Source organism: Gymnoscopelus microlampas (assembly GCF_963454915.1).
Source record: "Gymnoscopelus microlampas genome assembly, chromosome: 18".
NCBI classification, from domain to species: domain Eukaryota; kingdom Metazoa; phylum Chordata; class Actinopteri; order Myctophiformes; family Myctophidae; genus Gymnoscopelus; species Gymnoscopelus microlampas.
In genome coordinates this window covers 9889260-9913555 of record NC_139955.1, presented here as the reverse complement: position 1 = coordinate 9913555, position 24296 = coordinate 9889260, and the positions used below count along the sequence as shown (strand labels likewise).

At 40.5% G+C, this 24296-nt stretch overlaps 1 protein-coding gene across 1 annotated transcript; it reads left to right on the top strand.

The window, feature by feature from the left end:
- The first annotated feature begins 1091 nt into the window (after positions 1–1091).
- kif3a (kinesin family member 3A) lies at positions 1092–23385 on the top strand. Its single transcript, XM_084041306.1, has 17 exons — positions 1092–1240; positions 2579–2852; positions 3470–3614; positions 4320–4404; positions 4545–4650; positions 5851–5990; positions 6496–6693; positions 7260–7434; positions 7675–7773; positions 14243–14399; positions 15314–15494; positions 17296–17406; positions 17899–18024; positions 20415–20468; positions 20616–20684; positions 21175–21305; positions 21865–23385. Exons 1-17 carry the CDS (start codon positions 1235–1237, stop codon positions 21911–21913), a joined length of 2106 nt encoding a protein of 701 aa, XP_083897432.1. The 5' UTR covers positions 1092–1234; the 3' UTR covers positions 21914–23385.
- The last annotated feature ends 911 nt before the right edge of the window (positions 23386–24296 follow it).

Sequence of the window (24296 nt, the reverse complement as noted above, 5' to 3'; positions counted from 1 at the left end):
CTCAACAGACAATAACAGTCTGGACAAAGCTATAGCACTATAGGTAGTGTTGCAGCTACCTAAGAGTGCCTCACGATCGCAAGGTTGCCGGTTCAAGCCTCACTTGATGCAGACTCATTTAAGTTGAATTGCAAAAAACATGACTCAATCTATTCCGTTTCCATGGCTCTCTCTCTCTCTTCAATCTATTCCGTTTCTATCTTCAATCTATTCCGTTTCCATGTCTGTCTCTCTCTCTGTCTCTTCAATCTATTCCGTTTCTATCTTCAATCTATTCCGTTTCCATGTCTCTCTCTCTGTCTCTTCAATATATTCCGTCTCTCTCTCTCTCTCTCTCTCTCTCTCTCTCTCTCTCTAGTCGGCCATAGCTGAGTGGTTAGTGAGCCCGCCTAGGGAGCCGGAGGCTCTGGTTGACCCAGGTACGATTCCAGGCCAGGTCAGCAAATGTGTCGATGAAATGAAATTTGTCCCTGAGCAAGACTCTTAACCCCTAATTGCTCACAGGCCCTCATTGGAAACAAGACCGCAAGGACTTTCATGAACTGACCTGTTAAAGGAATTATCATTTCTCTTTCTCTCTCCTGGCCCCGTATTATCGCTGCTTGCAGCTATATTATCAAATTGTTATTGCGTGTCATATTTGTCATGATTTACTATGTTGTCTACGCTACGCCACTGGTTCTCATGGGGTCTCGCATGGGACCCCCAGGGGTCCTTGAGGGGGTTCCAGGGGGTCCCCAGCTAAATGTCAACCAAATGAACCCTTACGGGTCTGTAACTCTGGGAGTGTACGAATGGAACCAAATGGGCCCTTTAAATACATCCATTTGGTGAGTTAAATTAACACTGAGGATTTGTTTGAGTATAGTGTAGATGGGGGGTCCCAGAGATAAAACGTTTTTATTTGTAATCAAATGGTGGTCTGTGGCTTAATGCATAATAAACGAGGGTCATTGGAATTAAAAAAGGTTGGCCCCCACCCCACTGTCAGTTGCCTGGCAACAACCACAGCACCCTCTGGGCTATGGGATGTAGAATCACTTCCATCGCCATCGATCCGTCGCGCATGCGCAGCTTGACTGAGCTGATGATATGGGGGCTCCTCTCTGTCTGTGTCGGCATTTAAACATCAAATGATAAACTTACAATAAAAACAACAACTACCAAGACAATTACGACTCTTTTATTGTTCCCAGACGAACAATAAGACGACATTCCCTCTGTTTTCAACAAAATGCCGGTAGGTTGTTGTTGTGTTTTGTTATTATCAGGGGTTCCTCCCTTCTTCTGATGTGATGATGTGATGCTAACCATGCTAATCAACAGTCAATGCTACATCATAACATAAAACGATATTTATCTAAAAACTTGACATGATGATATTAAACGTGAGGTATTGGGTGTCATAATGGATCTATTCTGCATGCTAGGTAAAGCCCTAACATGACATGTCATATATTATATTACAGTCATGGATGAACCTCAACCTGGTGTTTGCACTTTCTCCCTTTTTGGTCCGTACATCTACATAAACGTTCAGATTTCAAATATGAAGTGCTTAACTCATGGCCACGGATGTTAAAATTATGTACGGGCCCTCATAAATACCCGTATCTTCCGTATTGTTCAATAAAAAGCATTTTAATCCGATCTGTGGCCATTTTCTCCGTATTTTCGCCATATGCTTTCACCTACGGGGCCCTATTGGTTGAGAGGTGTACTGCACTCTGATACATTATAATTCTATGAGAAGATGGCCACTGATTGGATTAAAATGCTTTTTATTGCAGTATAGAAGATACGGGTACTTCTGAGGGCCCGTACATAATTGTAACATCCGTGGCCATGAGGCAAGCACTTTATATTTGAAATCTGAACGTTTATGTAGATGTACGGGCCAAAAAGGGAGAAAGTGCAAACACTAAGCTGAACCTCATCCATGACTGTCATGACAGATGATCGTCTTGTGATCCATGGCTAGCTAGGTAACGTTAGCAGCCTGTGTTTGCCTAGCAACCAGCTAACATTAATATAAAAAATGCAAACCAGGAGGTGATTGATTGACATTACGTTTTGATCACAGTTTGTTGTGGCGTCACGTGACTCAGCAGAAGTGGAACTTTGATTTTAATGCTGTCAATATTATCCAAGGTTGCACAATGATGTCACTGCCAGTGGGTTGAACATCGTGTAAACCTTATTAATCTTGTGTAATAAGGTGTAATTTAAATAATATTTGTTGCCAGTAGAGTTTTATTTCATGTTGTGCAGTGTTGTTGTACTTTCTGTATTCCTGCATATTATATTGACTTGTAGCTAGTTGTACTGTATGTATCTCTGTTATATTTATTGACTTATGATTTTCTTTTGTCCATGGTTAAGATTGTAACCGTTACAAGGCATATTGAGCAATGCATTCATGCTTAAAAGCGCTATACATATAAACATACTAATAGTAATAATGTTGTCATTGACTAGTCTGGCATGGCCAGACTAATATCACTGCAAGCACATTTTTTTTTGGACTGGCAGATTCGTCCGGTTTCCAGGCTAGTTATTGACCATCTTTCTTTCCCAGGGCAATAAACATGATAAACCAGAAGTGATGGACAACGTCAAGGTGGTGGTGAGATGTCGTCCTCTCAACCAGAAGGAGAAGACACAGGGTCACAAGCTGGCCGTCAGTGTGGACGAGATCCGAGGCACCATAACGGTCAACAAGCTGGAGACGCCTCATGAACCTCCCAAGACGTTTACATTCGACACGGTGTTTGGACCGGACAGCAATCAGCTGGACGTTTACAATCTGACAGCCAGGCCCATCGTCGACTCGGTGCTAGAGGGCTACAATGGTGCGTTTATTTACTGTATCATTATCGCTGCTGTCGGGCAGAAACCTCTAATCTCTATATTTTTACTTTTTGTGTTTTTTTCTAAATTAGCGCCCTATACTTGATCATACTATAGCACTCGGTGCCGCGCTATGAGCTTGTATATCTGCTATTTTTGAATAGCCCAAAGAAATAAAAAATATGTCCCGGTTAATAGAAATAAATAATGAATTGTATTTTTTTTATTTATTTTTTTTCGTGAAAAATTTAACCGATAAATAGGAAGTTAAAAGTATACTACTTGATCCAAGCCGGGACACAATCGATTGATTGATCATTAATATCGATATTTTCATGTGGGCCCTGATCCAGAAAAGGTTGGGAACTACTGCACTATACTGATGATATATACTGTAGTTATACATATTATGTATATTATGTATGCCTACATAATGTATATTATATATACCTACAGTATATATATATATACTGTATGTATATATATTGTAGACCTAGTAAAGTTTGGTATATTGTAGACCTACTTTCTTAGTATTTAGATAATGCTAATGTTACCCATCTGTAGCTTATTTGTGTTACTTGATCATCAATGCTGCTGGGCGCTTGTTATTTCATTCCAGGCACCATCTTTGCGTATGGGCAGACTGGCACAGGGAAAACCTTCACCATGGAGGGTGTGAGGGCAGTGCCAGAGCTCAGAGGGATAATCCCCAACTCCTTTGCTCATGTCTTTGGTCACATTGCCAAGGCTGAAGGCGACACTCGGTAAGAGAACAGTCAGCAACCAACCACACAAACGATTGTGGCAATGATTTGTTTCATGAACAATCTGTCAATCTTTTGTATTATTATTGTTAAGTTAACCAGTATGATTATGATCTACACCATAAAATGAAGCTAAAAAAAGAAGTACAAAATTATGTTAAATACTCACTGGACACAAGTTATCATCACAAATAGACATCTCGAAATAGCTTAATATGGTTACCCGGTTATAATGGTACATACAAAAATGTTTAGATGTCACAAAACAGATTTAGTCTATAACAAAAACATTTATTTGATTGGTTTTGTGTTGGACGTACTAATCAATTATTATATTATTAATGGTGTCACCCCTAACACAAACCCTGTTACAGTTACTCTACTTCATCTCATGTGATGAGTAGCATGACACGGCACTCTTAGCACGATCAGGCAGCAGAAATATGTCACACACACAAACAAATCTATAAATATCTATTCATGACCTATTATGCTGCTTACACTTCTACTTTTGTATTCATATGATGGTGTCTTGCAGCGATAATAGCAGATCTACAAGCCCACAATGGGTCGACACAGTGTGAGCTTGTACATCGGCTATTTCCGATTTGAATTTTTTTATGGATATTTTCGCATTTAATGACAAGCCCCAAAAACAGGGACCCCAGATTCACTGTTATCTACCCCTCTCTCTCATTGCCACAGGTTTTTGGTTCGTGTATCATATCTGGAGATCTACAATGAGGAAGTTCGTGATTTGTTGGGGAAGGACCAAATGCAGAGGCTGGAGGTCAGAGGAAGATGACTGTGCTACACCTCAAGCATTGCTATTTGAGTCATGTGTTTTACGTTTGTTGTGGTGGGCTTGACAGCTTTGCCGTGTTGTGTAGGAGTTTGTTGTGTGACTGTGACCCAATTTGCGTGTTGTAGGTGAAAGAGAGACCCGACGTTGGCGTGTACATCAAAGACCTTTCGGGTTATGTCGTCAACAACGCTGACGACATGGACAGGATCATGACGCTGGGGCACAAAAACCGTAAGCATTAAGTCTGCACTCAGACCACAAAATAATACATTTTTCAAGAAGTAAAATTTTATGTAATATAGTTTAATCTAATCTTAACCACTTAAAGGAGCAATTTATGGTTGCAACTATCGATTTTCTTCCCGATTATTCTATTGATTACTATTTCTATTCATTCAATAATCAAGAAGCACGTTTTTCTTTTTTTTATATCTACCTTACCGTGTATATGTTTACAAATTGGCACAAAAATAATTCTAACAGATTTTTGAAATGATGAAATCGACAAAAAAGTGCAGATTTACAAGCTCACGATGCGTCGCATCTCATCGCTATTTTTGCAGTTTTTTGAAAGATTTGGAGAAAAAAGCTGCATTTCGGCCCGGATGACTGGGGTAGCGGTTCGGGCACCTAGGCTGCGTGTGTCGCGGGTTCAAATCCCGATCCTGACGACCTTTGCTGCGTGTCACTCCCCCATCTCCATCCCCATTTCCTGTTGCACCGCTACAGTTGATCTTCAAACCATATCTTCATATAATTTGTCCTCACTAATGCTCATTATGCAGGAACTGGTCTTTTAAACCCTATGTACTTTGTTGACTGGGGTTCCACAGTACTTGACACCCCTCATTTCTTCCCTCTACACCAAATCTCTTTGGAAATAGCCGACCTGAGCTTGTAGATGGGCTATTTGTGCCGTTCATGGATATTCTAAATGTATGCTAAATGTTTCATGAATATAGATGCTGCATGAGGGGCTCTCATGTGGCACAGCGAACCAGCTAATACTGAATGTAAATAATATTTAATATAGTAATATATAATGAACTGAAGTGCAGGTAATATTGTACTGTATGCACTGCAAACAAACCAAAACATTAGAAGCTACATAATGTACAATCACAAGTCCATATCCTATTAGATTTGATCTATTATTTTCCTAGTGATTATTCTATTGATAATTGGTTTGATTAATCGAATAATCTTGAAGCACTTTTTTTTTTATGCTCAACAAATCAATCGACACACAAAATCCAAATACATTATACATCAATTAGTCTGATTAAACACTTAAGCCCTATGTTAAACATCTCGCACAAAAATCGCCGATGCAAATCGGTTTGTTTGATTAACTGTTGCACCCCTATAAACTATTTGATGACCCTTTTAAAGCCGTTAATGTGTGGTTAAATGTCCGTCATCTACGTTTAGGGTCGGTGGGTGCCACCAACATGAATGAGCACAGTTCCCGCTCACATGCTATCTTCACCATCACCATCGAGTGCAGTGAGAAGGGCGTGGATGGAAACCAACACGTTCGCATGGGCAAACTACATCTGGTTGATCTTGCGGTGAGTTTTGTAACCCACTATTAGTTTTCTCAGCAAACGAGAGTATTTCCTACGAACAGTGTGGTCACACTCATACAGGAGGAAACAGTGTGGTCGCACCGATGCAGGAGGAAACAGTGTTGTCACACTCATGCAGTGTGACCAGACCACGCACCATGCTGGAGAACACATCGTCACTATTGGGGGGGAAACCCAGGTCTCCCCCCAGGGCTCTGTACTAGGCCCTGGGGGGATTCCTGTTTTCACTGTAAACTAAATATCTTTGCTGAAAATAGCCGATCTATTAAGCTGAGCTCACAACACTTTGACGCGTTAAAGCTTATGGATCAGCTATTTTTCATTTCCTGAAAAGTCACAGTTTTGGACATAGAAGCTTTCCGCCCTACAGTGACGATGTTACCAGCACCATTTTTCCTGGTAGCAGTGTGGTCACACAGATACAGATAACCACTTTACGTTATCAGGGCTGTTCCATCTCACTGCCTCCCCCTCCCCCTCCCCCCAGGGTTCTGAGAGGCAGGGGAAGACGGGCGCTACAGGACAGCGTTTGAAGGAAGCCACCAAGATCAATCTGTCCCTGTCCACCCTGGGGAACGTCATCTCTGCCCTGGTGGACGGTAAAAGTACACACGTCCCCTACAGGAACTCCAAACTCACCCGCCTGCTGCAGGACTCGCTAGGAGGAAACTCCAAGACCATGATGGTACACACACAGCTGATTGACTGATTGATTGATTTTATTTGGTGACATAACAAAAGAGCACGCAAGCACTTTCCAATGTACACAGTGGATGAAAACACAAAAAAAGCCAGAGGGCTCATTTCCATTGTGGTCCTCTTCAACAAAAAGCACTAAACAGCATAACAAACGACAACACAATACAGCAAAGCTTTATGGAAATCGCAAAATAGCACCCTAACCCTATGTATTAAAAACAAAAAGGTTAAAAAACACTGAAGTGAAAATGTCCACCACTTTTCCTGGGTTGTCTTTACCATTTAAACCGCTGGAAAAAAAAGATAATAATTTTGAAAATATTTAAAGATTTTTGCCTATAGTGACATCCCCAAAAAAGGGAAGCTACGTTGAAAGTAGTTAAATACCAAAAAATACTCTTAATTGTGAGTTTTTAGATTATTATTATTCTTCCTTTCCATTTTTAAATGTTTACGAAATGTTTTGAAATATTAAAACAGATTCCAAAATAGGGACTCCAGGTTGAAAGTGGTTAAAATAATGAGTAATAGTGACATGTGTGTCCCCTGCAGTGTGCAAACATCGGGCCAGCAGACTACAACTACGATGAGACCATTAGCACGTTGCGCTACGCCAACCGCGCCAAGAACATCAAGAACAAAGCCAGGATCAACGAAGACCCCAAGGACGCCCTGCTCAGACAGTTCCAGAAGGAGATAGAGGAGCTGAAGAAGAAGCTACAGGAAGGTAGACAGGGAAAGTGGGAATTTCTACATTTACCGCTCCCATAGGAAATCTGTTGATAAACCGATAAACGCAGATACAGTATATTTACCACCCCACCCCACTAGGAAATGTACAGCACGCGCGTGTGTGCGTGCGTGTGTGTGTGTGTGTGTGTGTAACACACATTGCTTTGTATAAAGATGCCATATAAATGCAGAGAATTCACTCACTGTGAACAGAAGTAATGCAGTGCTCTCATAGGTGAGGAGATCTCTGGCTCTGAAGCCAGTGGATCAGAGGAGATGGATGAAGGAGACGATGAAGGAGGCGTGGAAGGAGAAGGACGCAGGAGAAGAAGAGGTGAGGAGGACACAACTTTCTCACAGGAACAGGAGTCAGGAAGGAGGGATGGATGGGGCGGGTACAAGTTTAACCACATGATCCCTAGCGTCCCTTTTATGGGCATGTCATAATAGGGGGACATTCGGTGAAAAGCTGATCTACAAGCCCTCAAGGCTTCACATTGGGGGCTTGTAGATCTGCTATTTTCGGTATTGACTTACAACGAAGTACATAGGATTCAAGTGGTTAACTGTGTACCCAAAAATAAATCACTATCCACTTAGGAATGGAAGATCCCCCCCCCCCAAAACCCCACTAATATAAGTTATTTAAATCTATATATGATGTATAATATGTATATAATTGTAACTCATTGTGTGCTGCTCTAGCAGTGCTACATACTCGTTCAGTTTTTCAAGGGACCGTTGGCAGTTTTCAGACTGGATTTAACACATTCATTAGTTCTAGAAGTGCTTGGTTCTAATATTGTACGCACTGCTTTTTCTACCACAGTGCAGTACCAATGTGCACCACTAGTAGTCACGGTTGAACCCCCCACTACTTGCCCAGAGCCACAGGGCGATATTAACGTTACCTTTATCCTGTTAAAAATGAAATATCCAACCAATGTTGTTGGCTGCCCGAAAAATTATAAATATTAACTTTTTAAACAAATGCATGTAAAGGAGTGCTTCACCCCAAAATTACTTTTTTTTTCTCCTATAAATACTCAACTCATGATGCCTTGAATTCTTGGAGAATTGTAATCCCTAAATTGTCTCCATGGTGAATGAATAATCCAAAAACATAGGAAATATTAATGAATTGAAGTTAATTGGAGGCCAATATTAACAACGGCAAAACTATCAATAATCTGTCATTATAAAGTGTTTTTATCCAGTCCTGCTTCCAAAACACAAACAAAAATTGTTAAAAGGTTAAAGCACTATATTGTAGTAATCATTGCTGTATAGAGTGTTTGTTAAGTAACATCGGTCTCCCCATCTCTCCAGCTCTTTAAGAAACAAAAAATAAAATTTCAAGCGAATTGCAAAATTCCAGCCAATCAGAGAGTACCCATTTATCAGCTTAAATGTTATAGTGTTCCAGTTGAAATTCTACATTCCTCTATGCGTCACAGGTTGAGTGAGTGATAGATCAAAGGTCATTTTGGGGGTAAAATGTTCGTTCAAGAAACCACAAAGCAATGTGAAAGAAAGAAAAGAAAGACAGATGACTGTGCATCTTTATTTGGACACTGTGTAGATGGATGTTCTTGTTGGCAGCAGTCCAGCACCAATGTCAGTTGCGCTACATATAGTTTAATGATGTTCAAGGGTTGTGATGTGTAGCGTCTGTCATGTTAATTAATTTGTATAAATGTTACACATTGCGGTTAACTGTGGATAAGTGCAACCACTCCGAGTATAAAAGTCTTACAACAACTAATATCCAAATGCCGATCTCCATCGGGAAGAGGGTTGAAGAGCAAGTATCCGTGTCACTTTGAAAACGTAGGGCTGCAACTATTGATTATTTTGTTAGTGATTATGCTATGGATAACCTTTTTGGTTGATTGAATAATTGAGAAGTGTTTTTTATGATACATTTTTTTATGTCAACTAATCGACTCGAAGAAAATTAGGATTTTTTTATTTATAATCAACTAGATCGATTAGTTTGATTATACTTGTGATTTACACCTATACGAGAAAATATCCGATCTACAAGGCAAGCTCACAACATGTTATACTATGTAGATCTGCAATTTTTGCTATTTTGCTATTATACAAAAAAAAGTAAATAACCGATTACATTTATTACTTAGATTACTTGTTGCACCCCTAAACTGGATGATGCTTTAGAGTTGCATCATGCATTACAAATAGTTTTTCCCTCAGTGGTGGGTTGTGTTGTGAGTGTCTAAACTGATAAGATCTCTAATGAGCTAATTAGAGCCTGTCTGCCTCTATCTTGTTATGACTCAGCATCCTTCTCTCCAGGTAATTATCACTAACACGTCTGAAGCTGAGTTTATTGGAAGACTTTAAAAGCCCACGATCAGGAGTTCCCCTGCTACCCATAATCCTTTGCTTCCTAACCACATGAAGTTAATAAGAAAATATACACACCAACATGGTGTTATTGATGTGACGATTGATGTGACGATAGTGTCTTAAAATAGTTGTGAATCGTGGTTCCTCTTAGTGTCAGTAAAGGTCAAATCATTCAGCCGATGTAACCAGGCTACAGCACAGAGTTACTGCATATTTACCAGGGACGCAGGAGGGGGGGTTTGAACATACTCAGTTCCATTGGGGGAGGGGGATATCCCCCCCACTTTTGGAATGAAGGAAAAAGAAAAAACCTCCGACATCTACACTTCATGGAGTACATTTTTTGTACCGAATTAACCGAATGAAAGTTAAAAGAAAAAACATAAGTGACAAACCCGGAAAAAACCCCGGAAATTTCCTCACGCATGCTGGGCATGCTGTGCGCGCGCACGCTGGGAACGCATGCGTGGCCTTCGGTTCTAAAATGCCCTCTGCGTCCCTGATATTTACAATTGCTGCAACGTTCGTTCCATACTTATTTTAAATGACAGGACCACTTCGGCCCACGTGAAGACTAATGGCAGTTTAACTAACTAACAGTTTATTTTAGCTTTGAACTATCGGAAGTGTTTGCTTCTCTCCGTCTCCCTACCGGCCACATGTCTGTCTGTCTGTCTGTCTGTCTGTCTGTCTGTCTGTCTGTCTGCTGTGATTGGCCTGTTCATGGGACTGTTTCTCTTCCAGGCAGGATGAGTGTCAGTAGAAGCTGTAGTTCAGACCTCAGCCTAATTAGTGGGAACAGCCCTCCTGCACTAACCCCCCCACAGTGCAGATCACCCTGACCACATTAAATAAAGCAATAGCCAGCACTCCGAAGTCCTTCTGGTACTTTTAATTCATATGCACGGACAATGCATATCTGCATATGAATTCAAAGTACTGTACCAGAAGGACTTCGGAATGCTGGCTATTGCTTTATTTTCTGTGAATCTTTGTGAGCCGTGCACCCGCAAAACTGTACCATATACAGACTGAGAGTGCTCGTTGTTATCTGTCTGTATCTTCAGAATTATCATATTTTCCATGAAGATGATTGTACGGAAGTTGAGTTGCATTCTAGCTGGGGACAGGATTGATAAGGATGTGACGTCTTATGTGCGTGCAGCTAGACCAGGGGTGTCAGATTCATTTTAAGGTCACAGGCGGGGTAAAATAGGTAAAATGCAACTTAATGTGGGCCAAACCGGTTGTGCAAGCGCAACCTGTTCCCAACCTGCTCTTGTGTCTCAGCCTTTGCTGCCCATAATTTAAAAATGTGTCACTTTATGAATTTCGTTTGACGTGGTGCGTCAAGTGGTGCGTGCGTGCGTGCGTGCGTGTGCTGTGTGTGTGTGTGTGTGTCTGTCTTTTTTTGTCGTGAGAAACGGGTGGGACGCGGTGGGACAACAACGGATTTAAAACAAACATCTTTTGAGTCAGTACTTTGTAAAAGAAATGCGTAGGCTATCATACAGTCATCTCATTGTGTGTGTGTGTGCGTATGTGTTGCAGTGAGAGGAAAATGACGTCTAGTGAACGAGAGAAAGAGTGAAATTATGTTATGAAGTGAGTTTTTTACTTTAGAAATGATCTTTTTGACAACAACTGAGTGGATTACACAACTTTAGCATGCTCTTTATGGAAAAACTCTTTTCGCTCTGATGAAGGAAAATTAGACGATTCTGAAACCCTGTTGTAATAAATCCATTGAGCGACATGCACTTACTATACTGCAGAGGGGAAATGAACTGGGTCGCTCTGGGGTAGTTGGACAGACTAGAAGTTGAGTGGAGTCGCGCACATAGTAGTTAACTACCGCAAATCACCCTGTATTGTTTTCCTTATGCACTTACAAATAACAAGGTGCTGTACAACTATTTATACAGCAAACAGGGTTGTGGATTTGTTCTTTTCTTCTCAAAATCATCCCACGGCCAGATTAGACCCCTAAACATGGCGCATGGTGTTCAATGCTCAAAATCTCACAGGCTTTTCACAGAGGATTAACGCTAACCAGAAGCACGCCATCATCTCCTCTTCTCTCTGTGCCATTGCATGACTTTCTCAGGTGGAGCGCAGTGTGCTGGACCCTCTAATCTGCTGCACGTTGTGTATGATGCTATACACACTCTGGGTTCAAGACTTTTTTTTTATAGGCTTTGTTCTACGCACATACTCCAAAACATGTCCCCATCTGCATCATGTTGTATTGTCACAAGTGCCTTTTCACCATCTGTCCCCTTTATGCCCCTTTGTCTTGTTGCTCTACCTTTCTGTGGGTCTTTATTTTTTACTTAACTCATTCCCTGCCTAGAACGACTAAAACGACTTCTGTCCATAAGCCATGCCTGCCTAGAACGACTAAAACGACTTTTTAAAAAATAAAAAAAATAAAAAAAAAATATATTTTTTTTTTTTTTTTTTTTAGATTTTTTTTTTTTTTTTTGACCCAAAGACCAAGGAGATAGGATTTTTCGAAGATATAGACTCCCATCCACTTCCTTGTTAACTTAAAACTTAAAAATTCTGTATCTCGGCTCCTGAGTACTTTTTTTTTTTCAATGAAAAATATGGCAGTGTTCAAACGCGCCAGAAATAATTCTGGCAGTGAATGAGTTAATTGCTATCCGTTTTTTTTTTTCGTGATCAGTTTGGTAGAGACAGTAAGACTTTCCAGGTCATTCTGTAATGTGTTACACCTTGTCTCTCTCTCTCTTTCTCTCTCTCTTTCTCTCTCTTTCTCTGGGTACAAAATGCTGCCTGTCTGACTTGCCATACTCTCTTTATTCCAGAAGAAAGAGGTTGGTGCTCCTGACTGTAACATACTGTAGAGTAGACATGACACCTCTACACTTCTCCTACCCAACGTATCACCCTTAAAGACCAGCTGAAATGAAAAATATGTTTTTCACACTATTAGAGCATAGGCATGGTTTACAAAATTCTATTTCTGTGTATTTTTATATAAATTTCCTGTCAAACAAAAACATCATGCGTGCTTACATCGGCAGGTACTTGCTAATTTCAATCAATAAAATGATGATTGGCACCTGTCAATCCCATAGCTCAATGGTCAATCCCTCTTCCACACGGAGCTGATGCTGACACTAGGGCGGTGGTACTTAAATCTCAACAAAGATTTTGACAAAATGTTCTCGTCTAGCCGAGGGAACAAATGTATGCTGTATGGAGGTTGGAAACCTGAGCTCGAAAACTCCCAAGCGCCCCATTGCTGTGATTGGTTGAGACACGCCCAGCCCCCATTTGACTTGGAGTTATGTCATGATATGGTCACAAAAATCCATTTCAGCTGGTCTTTAACCACTTGAACCCTTGTTTACCTATTCTGTGGTGAACATTTGGTGAAAATAGACAATCTAAAAGCTCACAACGTGTCGCAGCATGACACATTGTGAGCTTATAGATTGGCTATTTTGGCAGAAGATATTAAGTGAAAACAGGAGGGGTCCTATTACAGAGCCATGGGGTTACTCTGCTCAAGTAATCAAGTATGCAGATTCTAAGTGGTTAATCGAACTCTAGTTCTACAGAGGTCAACAGACAGGCCTTTGATCAGTGTTTTTTACTGTCTTTCCTATGATTGTCTTCCATCGTCTTCATTACTTCATCATTGTGATCACGACCATACATGGAATTAATGGATTTCTGTAAAAGAAAATATGTTTTACCCCATGCAACCTATTTAAGTTTCACACTAATTAGTTTGTGCGTTATATAGTTAGTTACAATGTTAAGTTAGTTAACATTTTTTATTGGAATTGCAATCTACAAGCTATGAGCTTGTAGATCTGCTATTTTAGTTTTTTTTTGCTATTTTTTTACGATTTGAAAATCTTGAAAATGTGTGCAATCTTTGAATATATACATTTTTAACTCAAATGTTTGCTTCTGGGGGGCCCTGGAACAAAATATTTCGAGATGGGGGTCCGTGGCCAAATACATATCATTTTGGGTGGTACTTGACATGAAAAAGGTTTGAGAACCACTGATATTATTGCAACATATTTTTTTTTTTCAAAAGAAAACTATTTGAGTTAAAAATGTTCCCTTTAAAAAACATATTTTCAAAGATTTGCACACATTTTCACGATTTCCCCCCCCAAAAATTGCAGATCTACAACCGCGCTACATGTTTGTATATCTGCTATTTTTGAATAGCCTAAAGTATAAAATAATGGTTATGGCTAAAAATCTAAAATGACACAGTATGCGTTCCCGGTTTGAATGGTTGGTTAAAATGTCGCCCAGTGTAGTTGGCCACATTTCACTCACCCATAACTAGATACCTGCTTAGCAACTGGCTATAGATTGAGGGTGAAATCACAAGCAGACGCCCCTATAAGGACATGTTGAATGTCTGCTCTCCGAAGGCAAGAAGAAGGTTTCCGCAGACAAGATGGTGGAGATGCAGGCCAAGATCGACGAGGAGAGGAAAGTGCTGGAGGCCAAGCTGGACATGGAGGAAGAGGAGAGGAACAAGGCCCGAGCCGAGCTGGAGAAGAGAGAGAAAGATCTGCTCAAAGCCCAGTGAGAAACAAATCATGTTCACATCACTACAAATCATGTTCACATCACCACAAATCATGTTCACATCACCACAAATCATGTTCACATAACTACAAATCATGTTCACATCACTACAAATCATGTTCACATCACTACAAATCATGTTCACATCACCACAAATCATGTTCACATCACTACAAATCATGTTCACATCACTACAAATCATGTTCAAATCACTCTCGTGCAGTGGTGTAAAGTAACTTAAGTACATTTACTCAAGTGCTGTACTTAAGTAAAATGTTGAGGTATTTTTACTTTACTGGAGTATTTCCAATTTTCAGTACTTTTACTTCTGCTCCACTACATCTCAGAGTAAAATACTTTTACTGCACTACAATTATTTGAAAATTTTAGTTACTAGTTACTTTGTAGATTTTGATTACTATTACAAAACATACATTTACCGCCCTAAATAAATTTTGTCCATTTGAAAATAGCCGATCTACAAGCTCACAATGCGTCGCGATGCGACGCATTGTGAACTTGTAGATCTGCTATTTTCAGAAGATTTTTATTTACATTTTATACATGTGTAAACTTGGGAATCTTTACATTTTGATACCAATACTTTTGTACTTTTACTCAAGTACATATTGAATTCCGGACTTTTACTTGTACTTTTTCCACCACTGCCCTCATGTCACGACTACAAATCACTACAAATCATGTTCAAGTCACTACAACTCATCTTCAAATCACTCTCATGTTCAAATTACTTCAAATCACAACAAATCATGTTCAAATCACTACAAACCATGGTCACATTACTCAAGGAATCATTTAATGTGACTCTGTGCAACCCCAATCTCTGTCTGTCTCTCTGTCTGTCTGTCTGTCTGTCTGACTGACTGACTGTCTGTCTGTGTCTCTCTCAGACAGGAGCACCACCTCCTGTTGGAGAAGCTGTCGGCTCTGGAGAAGAAGGTGATCGTGGGAGGTGTGGACCTCCTGGCCAAGGCCGAGGAGCAGGAGAAGCTCCTGCAGGAGTCCAACAGTGAGCTGGAGGAGCGCCGCAGGCGGGCCGAGCAGCTCCGCATCGAACTGGAGGAGAAAGAGGTGAGAGGCTGAATTATTATTGAGTTATGTTTGCCCTCGCTGCTTCTAGGTGTGCACACGTTTCCCTCGGCTACGTTGCGTTTTGTAACTTAACTGCTGATTAGAATTGAAGCAAGGGTGGTGGAGGCAGACATTTTAGTCCAACATGATTGGATGGGGATGTAGAGGCCATGTGATGTATTGGGGAGGGGTCTACCCTGTGTGGGTGGGCTATACAAAAGTCTGATGCCAGATTTTTCGGTCCGATGCAAATCCTGATTTTGGAGAATCCTTGACCAGGGATTCCCAAACTGTGGGGGCGCGCACCCCCGTGACATGAAAAGGCTAATGGTGGTGCTATGGTGTTATTTTAAATATATGAACATATATGCCAGTATATGGCAAGTATATGCAGAATATAGGTTGCATATATGCCATATTCAGGTTCATATATGTGCATATATGTGGATATATAGGAAATATATATCTCATATATAGCTTATATATGTCCACATAGTTACGGTATATGCCACATAATGTTGAAAATGTAGGCAGTATAAACATGCCCAAAATAGGTATGCCAGATTGAAAGTGGATGAAAATAGTATGTTTTTGTGCAACATGTTTAAAATGTTAAGTCCAAATGAATCATCATCATTTGATTGGAAGCATAAGAGGCAAAACACACCACTTCCTAAAGCAGCCACAATGGTTTCCTCTTCCGAAGTTCCACGTATGTGGTGTTTAAAGAGAAGCTTGTTACTATGTCACTTTATAGCTGTATATATGTACTAGCACTGACTGAGTCATCATATAATCATGCATAACAACTTATAACGAGGTGTATGAAGTATTAATAAGTGCTGGTCCTAATGCATTATAAGCTCAGCGGGACAGCACTACCAGGTAACACTTTACTTAAATGTCTTGTCTATAATGCCTATAATGCCTACAATTGCATTTATAATGCATTATAATGCACTTACAGTATAAGGCTTCATAACTCTCGTTATATATATGTTTATAATTATGTATAACAACTTATAACAAAGAGGACACTTTATAACTGACTAAGTTATTGTAGTTATGTGCCGTTCCACTGAGCTTATGATGCATTTTTATGACCAGTACTGTCATGAACTCTGTTATAAGTTGTTCTACATGATTTAGAACGAGTGTTATAATGCCTTATAAGCGCATTATCATGTGATTATCATGCATTATAGACCCAAACTTAATATCCAGTTTTACCCATTATGGTTACACACCACAACAAAATCAAGCCGTCCACTGCTAACCTGCTGAAAACAAAACGTACCACTTGAAAGACAAAAACTGGTGCGCACGTAGGCTCTGAGGCCTGACAGGAAGGTGCATGTCTCTGTCTTCATGTTTCCTGTCTATCTACACTGTGGTCTATTAACTCATTCACTGCCAGAGTAAATAAATAAATAAATAAATCAGCTACTGCCAGCGATTTTTCGTTTCCCTTACCTTTTCAACTAGTCACAGAATATTTATCTCCAGTAGGATCGATCCCCCGATCACGGAGGCTTTCACTGTGCATCCCCCCCTCCCGCTTGCTTGTTATAGGCCATTGAATATAGCATGTCTCGTCAAAAATGCTGGGGAAAAAAGGAAATCAAGATACAGCCGTTTCCCCAAATACGATAACTTCATTATCTATTCTTTGCTGAACATGGGGGGGGGGGGGGGGGGGGCAGAACTAGTATAAAGCACTGGGGGATCCTGGTCAAATACATATTTAGGGGTTTAAGTGGTTAAGATGGATAGAAGTAATTCTGCGTCGTCTTCATTACAGCAAGAGCGTCTGGACATTGAGGAGAAATACACCAGCCTTCAGGAAGAAGCACAGGGAAAAACCAAGAAGCTGAAGAAGGTCTGGACCATGCTGATGGCCGCTAAATCAGAGGTATGACCAAGAACGCTGAGGCTCAAAGGCTGGTCACATAATACAGTTGTACCCATGCAGAGCTGGAGTGCAGTTTCTGTTTTTTTTTATTAACCAGAGGTACGTAACACAAATGTGAAATGATGGTCTGTTGTCTCTAGAACCACTTTAAATCACTTTAAACTTCCAGCCAGTGGTTTACACCACTAGCTTATTTAAAATAAGAATACAAACTGTCATGAACATTTTCATTGGCTAATCATCTGCTGTTAGTTGATGTTACTTATTTCCCATGGCAACAGCTACGAAACTGAAAGTTCACAAAGTGTGTGTAGAGTTCTTGAAAGTGTTGTTATTGTTTCGAGAATTACACCATCTGCAAAAAAAAGTGTTTAAACGTTAAGTTTAATCCTTGGAGTTGGTGGTGGGATTCTTTTCCAACCCTGTCCACAGTGCTTTAAGACCTGTGTCTCTCTCTCTCACTCAATGGTTTGGTTTCGTTGTTTGTGTCAGATGGCTGATCTACAGCAGGAGAATCACCGGGAGATCGAGGGACTCCTGGAGAACATTCGACAGCTGAGCAGAGAACTGCGGCTCCAGATGCTCATCATAGACAACTTCATCCCCCAAGAATACCAGGTGTGTGTGTGTGTGTGTGTGTGTGTGGGAGAGGTGTTTTTTTGTGTGTGTTTGTATTTCGTACAGCATATACTATATGAAGCAGAAGATAATAATTGTAAACAACTCCTTAGGTGAGGAGAGGAGTTCCGCTGCTACAGCAACACACACACACACACACACACACACACACACACACACACACACACACACACACACACACACACACACACACACACACACCATGGCTCAAAATCGAACGACATCCCTTCAACAGCACAAAACCCGTAAAATAATAATGTCCATACAAGGTTTAATAAAAGATACCGTAGGCACAGTACTGATTACCAAACCCTGAAACAACACAGCATCTTGAACAAAATGCTTCATGACAGCCGAGAGGGGCTCTTGTAAGCATTGATTTTTTTCATATTTTAAAGATCTTGAGGCGAAATGCAGAGAAAAAAACAAGCCAGAGTGCCGTCAGTTGGCCAACGTCAACTTTGCAACATAGAACAAACTAGTGTTGTGTTTGTCGCAAGCAATTTCTACTACTTGTTCTTTTGGATGAACAAAACTAACCAAATAACTTCCTGAAAAGATACATTCAGTTTTCAGTCAGGTGAGCACTCAGACTGTTGCTAAATTTTGATTGGCTTAAGAAACGGTTCTCTTTCCTCTTTGGACTGGACTGAAATACTAGCCATGATTAGCCAATGGGCCCGTTGAGCTCTTTCAGGAGGGCGGGCCCTCTTCCCTCAGTGTCTGACTGTGAACAAGATGATTTTTTGTAAGTGAACAGAAGAACTGTGATGCCAGGTTTGTTCACTGAACAGGATCATCATCAACAATTTGAGGCGACCTCTCCCTCAGCACTGTGTTGCTCTAAAATGGTGATGTTTTTATATTAATGACATACAAACTATATACCTGCCAGCAGCTGGCAGAACAAGGGTACAATTTGTTAAAATCATCAGAGGGGGATTTTGGTTTGTACGTTTCGTATAGGATGTGAAACTTGCAACTAAAATAAATAAACTGCTTCTCCTTTGATCATAGTTTTCTCAGATATATATCTAATTTCCTTTTGAATCAATTGGGAAACTTTCACTATTGTAACAGACGGCTGACAATCGGTCTGATACAATACAGGTGAAAAAGTAGAAACATTTATGTTCCTCAAACACACACCGACCCAACAAGAAATACCGTATGTCAAATGCCATCAGTCATACAACAAGACGGCGTGAGCGCATGTACGGCAGAGAGAAAGTTAAGCGTTGTTTGGAGTTATTTCGCTCCATTAAATGATAGTGAGACAACATGTTGTGTTAAAATCAACACGATGTTGTGGCAATACCACAAACTGCTGAAACCACATAAAAGAGTATTATTATTAGTTATAGTTACAGTGGTGTTGATAGGAGGGGGAGTTCCTTAGCAGAAGACTTTCAGATCAGGCCGGATTTATCTACACATTTTGTGATAATTAGATTAATTTAACAGACAGCTGGAAATGAGTAACATATTTTCAAACAATTTCTGAATGCATCATATCCATTTAGCATTTTATCCATTTTGTTGGAAAACTGATATGCATTGGTTCATATTTTTTAAATATAGGTTATAAAATGTTACTGGTTTGCAGGTAAATATCCCTGGTTGAACAAAATGCTTCAGGAATCTCTCTTAGCCCTCTTCTTTACAGTTGATGCAATGTTCAGAAATGAACAATTATTTAAGATAGTTGAACAATTCAATGTGATTGGCATTGGCACAACACTCCTTTAACACATCGGGTGCCAAACACGGTCTGAACCGTGTGTTTACATAGTGGCGGTTCCGAAGCTTCGGTGCCGAACACGGTCTGAACCGTGAGTTTAGTCTTTTTGTTTTTTTCGTTTTTCTCCGTGCGGGCGGGGCTAGAGCAGCTCTGGAAGCACCCATTGTAATCCTGCGAAGGAAGTGCCAGATCGCTCACCGGAAACAATTTTTTTCCCCCCATCCACTTCCTGTCTATTTCCTACTTTGAAACGCCTATATCTCCGAATCTGTTTCCTGTGGGGAAAACCGGTCATGCGCGATGCGCGATCCCCCCCCGTTGTAACTCGCCAGGGTAATGTTATGGTTCCTGGCTGTAGCCAGGCTCATGGGACAACATGAATCGATGCTTTTTTTTGCGTGGATTTGCTTGTAACGCACGCGGAAACTTTAAACAGCAAAGCTCAGTCAATGGGGAGAATGCTGGCACCCACGGTAAGTTGTTATGAAAAAATGCTGGCACCCGATGTGTTAAAAACCAATGGAAAGTTATAGACTCTAGCTTGTGCTCGGATTTTTGTTTTGTATGCTAATTTCCAAGGTTTGCATTTGTAAGATCATAGCAATATTTTCCATATTTCCCTCTACAGGAGATGATAGAGAATTATGTGCACTGGAATGAAGATATTGGAGAATGGCAACTGGTGAGTTCTCTTACATCCACAATACACATATTGAAATTACACATGACAGCATATTGAAATAACACAAAAATCACAAATGACAGCATGTTGTAATAAACTCTGAAATCTAAACTAAAAGTGTTTAAATGTTGGTGATTCTTCTTTCAGAAATGTGTAGCATACACTGGCAACAATATGAGAAAACAGACCCCAGTACCAGACAAGAAGGAGAAAGATGTGAGTCCTTTGCCTGCCATTTTTTGTTGTTTGGTATTATGTTTGGGGCGGCCGTAGCTTAGTGGGTACAGAGGCCGTCTGGTAATCAGAAGGTCACTGCTTCCCCCCCAGCCCGTCCCATATACGCTTCAAAATGTCCTACAGCAAGACACTTAACCCCTATAATGCCCACCCCCTGAGCTCTCACCCAACCATCAGAACAGCCATTAGCTGGGTTAAGCTGAAACTGAAATTCCCCTGCAGGAATAATAAAGTTCTACTCTATTGTTCCTGTTCGTTTTGGTCTGATGAACAAAACATCTCTTTCTTACTTCTAGGCTTGTGTGACATCCAAAATTTCTTCTAAAGACATGTTCCATCACATACCCAACCGTTATTTGACCTGGATATGAGGAATTATTGCCCCAAGAGGGTCATAAGCTTCTGGTGATTGGTAATTGGCTGTCATATAACCCTTCGTCTTCATCTTCATCTTTTCCTCTTTCTGTAGCCATTCGAGGTGGACCTGTCCCATGTGTACCTGGCGTACACAGAGGAGAGCATGCGGCAGTCTCTGATGAAAGTAGAGAGACCCCGGACCTCTAAAAGCAGCAAGAGTGGCCGGCCCAAGACTGGCCGAAGGTAATTTGCTGTTGAACCGTTATACAGCAAAAGTTATCAACCAAAGACATATCTCTCTCTCTCTCTCTCTCTCTCTCTCTCTCTCTCTCTCTCTCTCTCTCTCTCTCTCTCTCTCTCTCTCTCTCTCTCTCTCTCTTTCTCTCTCTCTCGCTCTCTTGCTCTCTCTCTCTCTCTGTCTCCCCCTCTCATAATCCAATATCCATAATTAATGTAGTTAACTCTGTACCCTGAAATACTTCTGATTTCACTGTCTGCACATGTGCCTTTCATTCTAGACAGACATGTTTATTTACTAGTCAACATTAGACTACCTCTAAAATTCATCACTTGTTACCACTTACGGTATGCAAAATGCTGTTATTGTATGTTTAAATGATTCGGCTGCTCTTCTCCACTAATATGTTAATATACAGTAATGTATATTTGTGTATTGTGTTTTGGTATGAAGTGACAGTAGATACATACTGTAGACGTTATCGCTATATATACTGCTATTCTAAGAAATGAGTTTGTTTGAATGCATGCTAACACTTATCATGATGCACCGATCTCCAAACAGGAAAAGATCTGTGAAGCCAGAAGCTGTGATCGAATCTCTTCTGCAGTGAATCCTGGTGTCTGCAACCCATAATGTTACCTTATTAAAATATGTATCTGAATACACTGTATAGCCAGTAAGGGTTCGTTGTGAATGAGAGGCTGGTCAGGGAGCGGCCACTGTAGGATTTTAAACTTTGTGGTCAATGGGACCTGTTATTTTGTATTACAATGTAATGCTTGTTTGGGGATGGCTGACATGTTTATCGTTACCTTGGAACATATTCAGGTGGGAACTCTGCTTATGGGCTATTCTTAAAGACCAGCTGAAATGGCTTTTCGCTACCTTAACGTGTTGTATTTCCTAGTGAAACAGCGGCTGGAGTGCTTCTCAGCCAATCATAGCGATGGGGCAGTGGGGGCGGGTCGTTCACTGACTGAATCAGTCAGTCTACCGTCCCGTCCTCTCAGGCTATGGGATTTAAACCCCGCAACTTTCGTTGTGCACTGCAACGAGGCAGTGTTGGATCAAATTAATGTTTCTGCAACTCCAAGCGGTGTTGAAGGCAGCAACATAAATGTTTGCTTATCTGCATCGGCTTGTAAACACTGTGTCCGCCATCTTTGATATCATTCAACGGAGTAAGGAATTTTAGATCTATTGTCATTATGGCCAAGAATATGCTCTAAAAGTGTGAAAAACATATTTTTCATTTCAACTGGTCTTTAATAAGTAGGCTACCGTAAACATTAATGGGAAAAGCCACATAGAGATAACTTAGGATTTTTGACTGTGAAGCCAATATCTGAGAGCATCAACACCTCCTTAAACTAGAATTCATCTTAATGACAGCATTCTTGCTTCTGTTTTCAATTTCTCGGGTTTAAGCAGAGGTTTGGGTTTATTGTGAGAGCTGTGGTCTTATACATTTCCTCTGCCCAGATTGAGCACCTGCACCAGCTCCACAATGTAAGAATGGAGCAGAAAGACTTGAAGGGGTGAAATAGTTGTTCAGGGGAATATTCCTGTATGCTAGAGGACTGCAAGTCAATTATTGCAATGTTGACAATTTCATGTATGAAATATCAAAAGCGTGCATTATGCTTCTGTTAGGTCAAAAGAGTAGGGCATGCATGCTATTCAGCTTCTACTGTAGTGCCATTGGCCTCCTACATTAAACAAGTCCTTTTATTTAATTTAATTTTCACATTTGTTACATATGTATGAACCCTTCCCAAAATATACTGTAAAATCCACATATAGCTTCATATAATGCACTAAAGTGAGTTAAATACAGGGAGCTAATTTCATTTTTTTTCGTGTATTGTAGTGAAAGTAAAGTTACTTTATATTGTATTATACAATGTTACATGTTTACAACATCAACTTTTCTCTGTGTTCTTAATTTATCAAATGATTTTATATGTTTTATTATCTCACATCCTCTGTGCCATTTTATGCACTATTAAATCCATATCTGCCTGCAGCAAATGTAGTTGAATGATTTCAAAGGTTTGTCTGAATTAAAGTTCATGTGATGAAGTTGTGTTGGTTTTATTTTATGGATTCATTATCTATGCCATGCCGACGGCTGGGGATGGGGATTATGTTTTCGCCCGTCTGTGTGTTTGTGGCTAAAATCACAAACTACAGTTAGCATCCAGCCTTTTGTGCACGCTGCCAGTAAGACACAGGAACACTACCCGAATTATTTGCCAATCCGTCAATGACAATTTTTTTAATTTATTTTTTATAGTGACTGCATTACATCAGTCTGTCCTGGCTATGGGACTCGGATCATGCTTACAGAGTGCGATTAGGCAATGGGCCACAATAAATCCGTCCTACGCATGGGCTGTACTTGTGATGAGTGTCATTTGACAGCAGTTTTACAAGACAGACACACGCGTGTGCACACACAGTGGCCAACAAAAACACTAGACACAGACACAAGGAAATCTCGAACCTTCAAAACGTTCCTTTCATGAGTCCTAATGACACAAAATTAGCAGGAAAAAATACATAACAAATATGAGGGCCGCTGCCCCGGGACACCTGGAAGGCCCATCAAATTGACCCTTATTTTGGGGCACCTGCTGGCCTCACTCCCTGTCTCCTGTCATTCTCTGTTATACCATCAATAAAGGCAGAAAAGCCAAAAGAAAATGTTTTGACCTTTATTTTATGTTAGGACTGATTGATGATTGCTGTCCCTGGTGCTGAACTCTTTGGTGGCGTGTGCTGTCGTATGATTTGATCTGTGCAGGCAGGTTATTTTGATTGCCTCTGTCTGTTTTAGCTAATCAAACTACATCAATGGTCTAAATAGCATTGTACAGCATGTACTGTATGCAGTATCACCACTTCCAATAGAAATTCCAAAAAAAATTCCAATAGAGGATTAGGAAAGACAAAACAGCACCCCAGTAACGGACTGTTTATGACAATGTGGA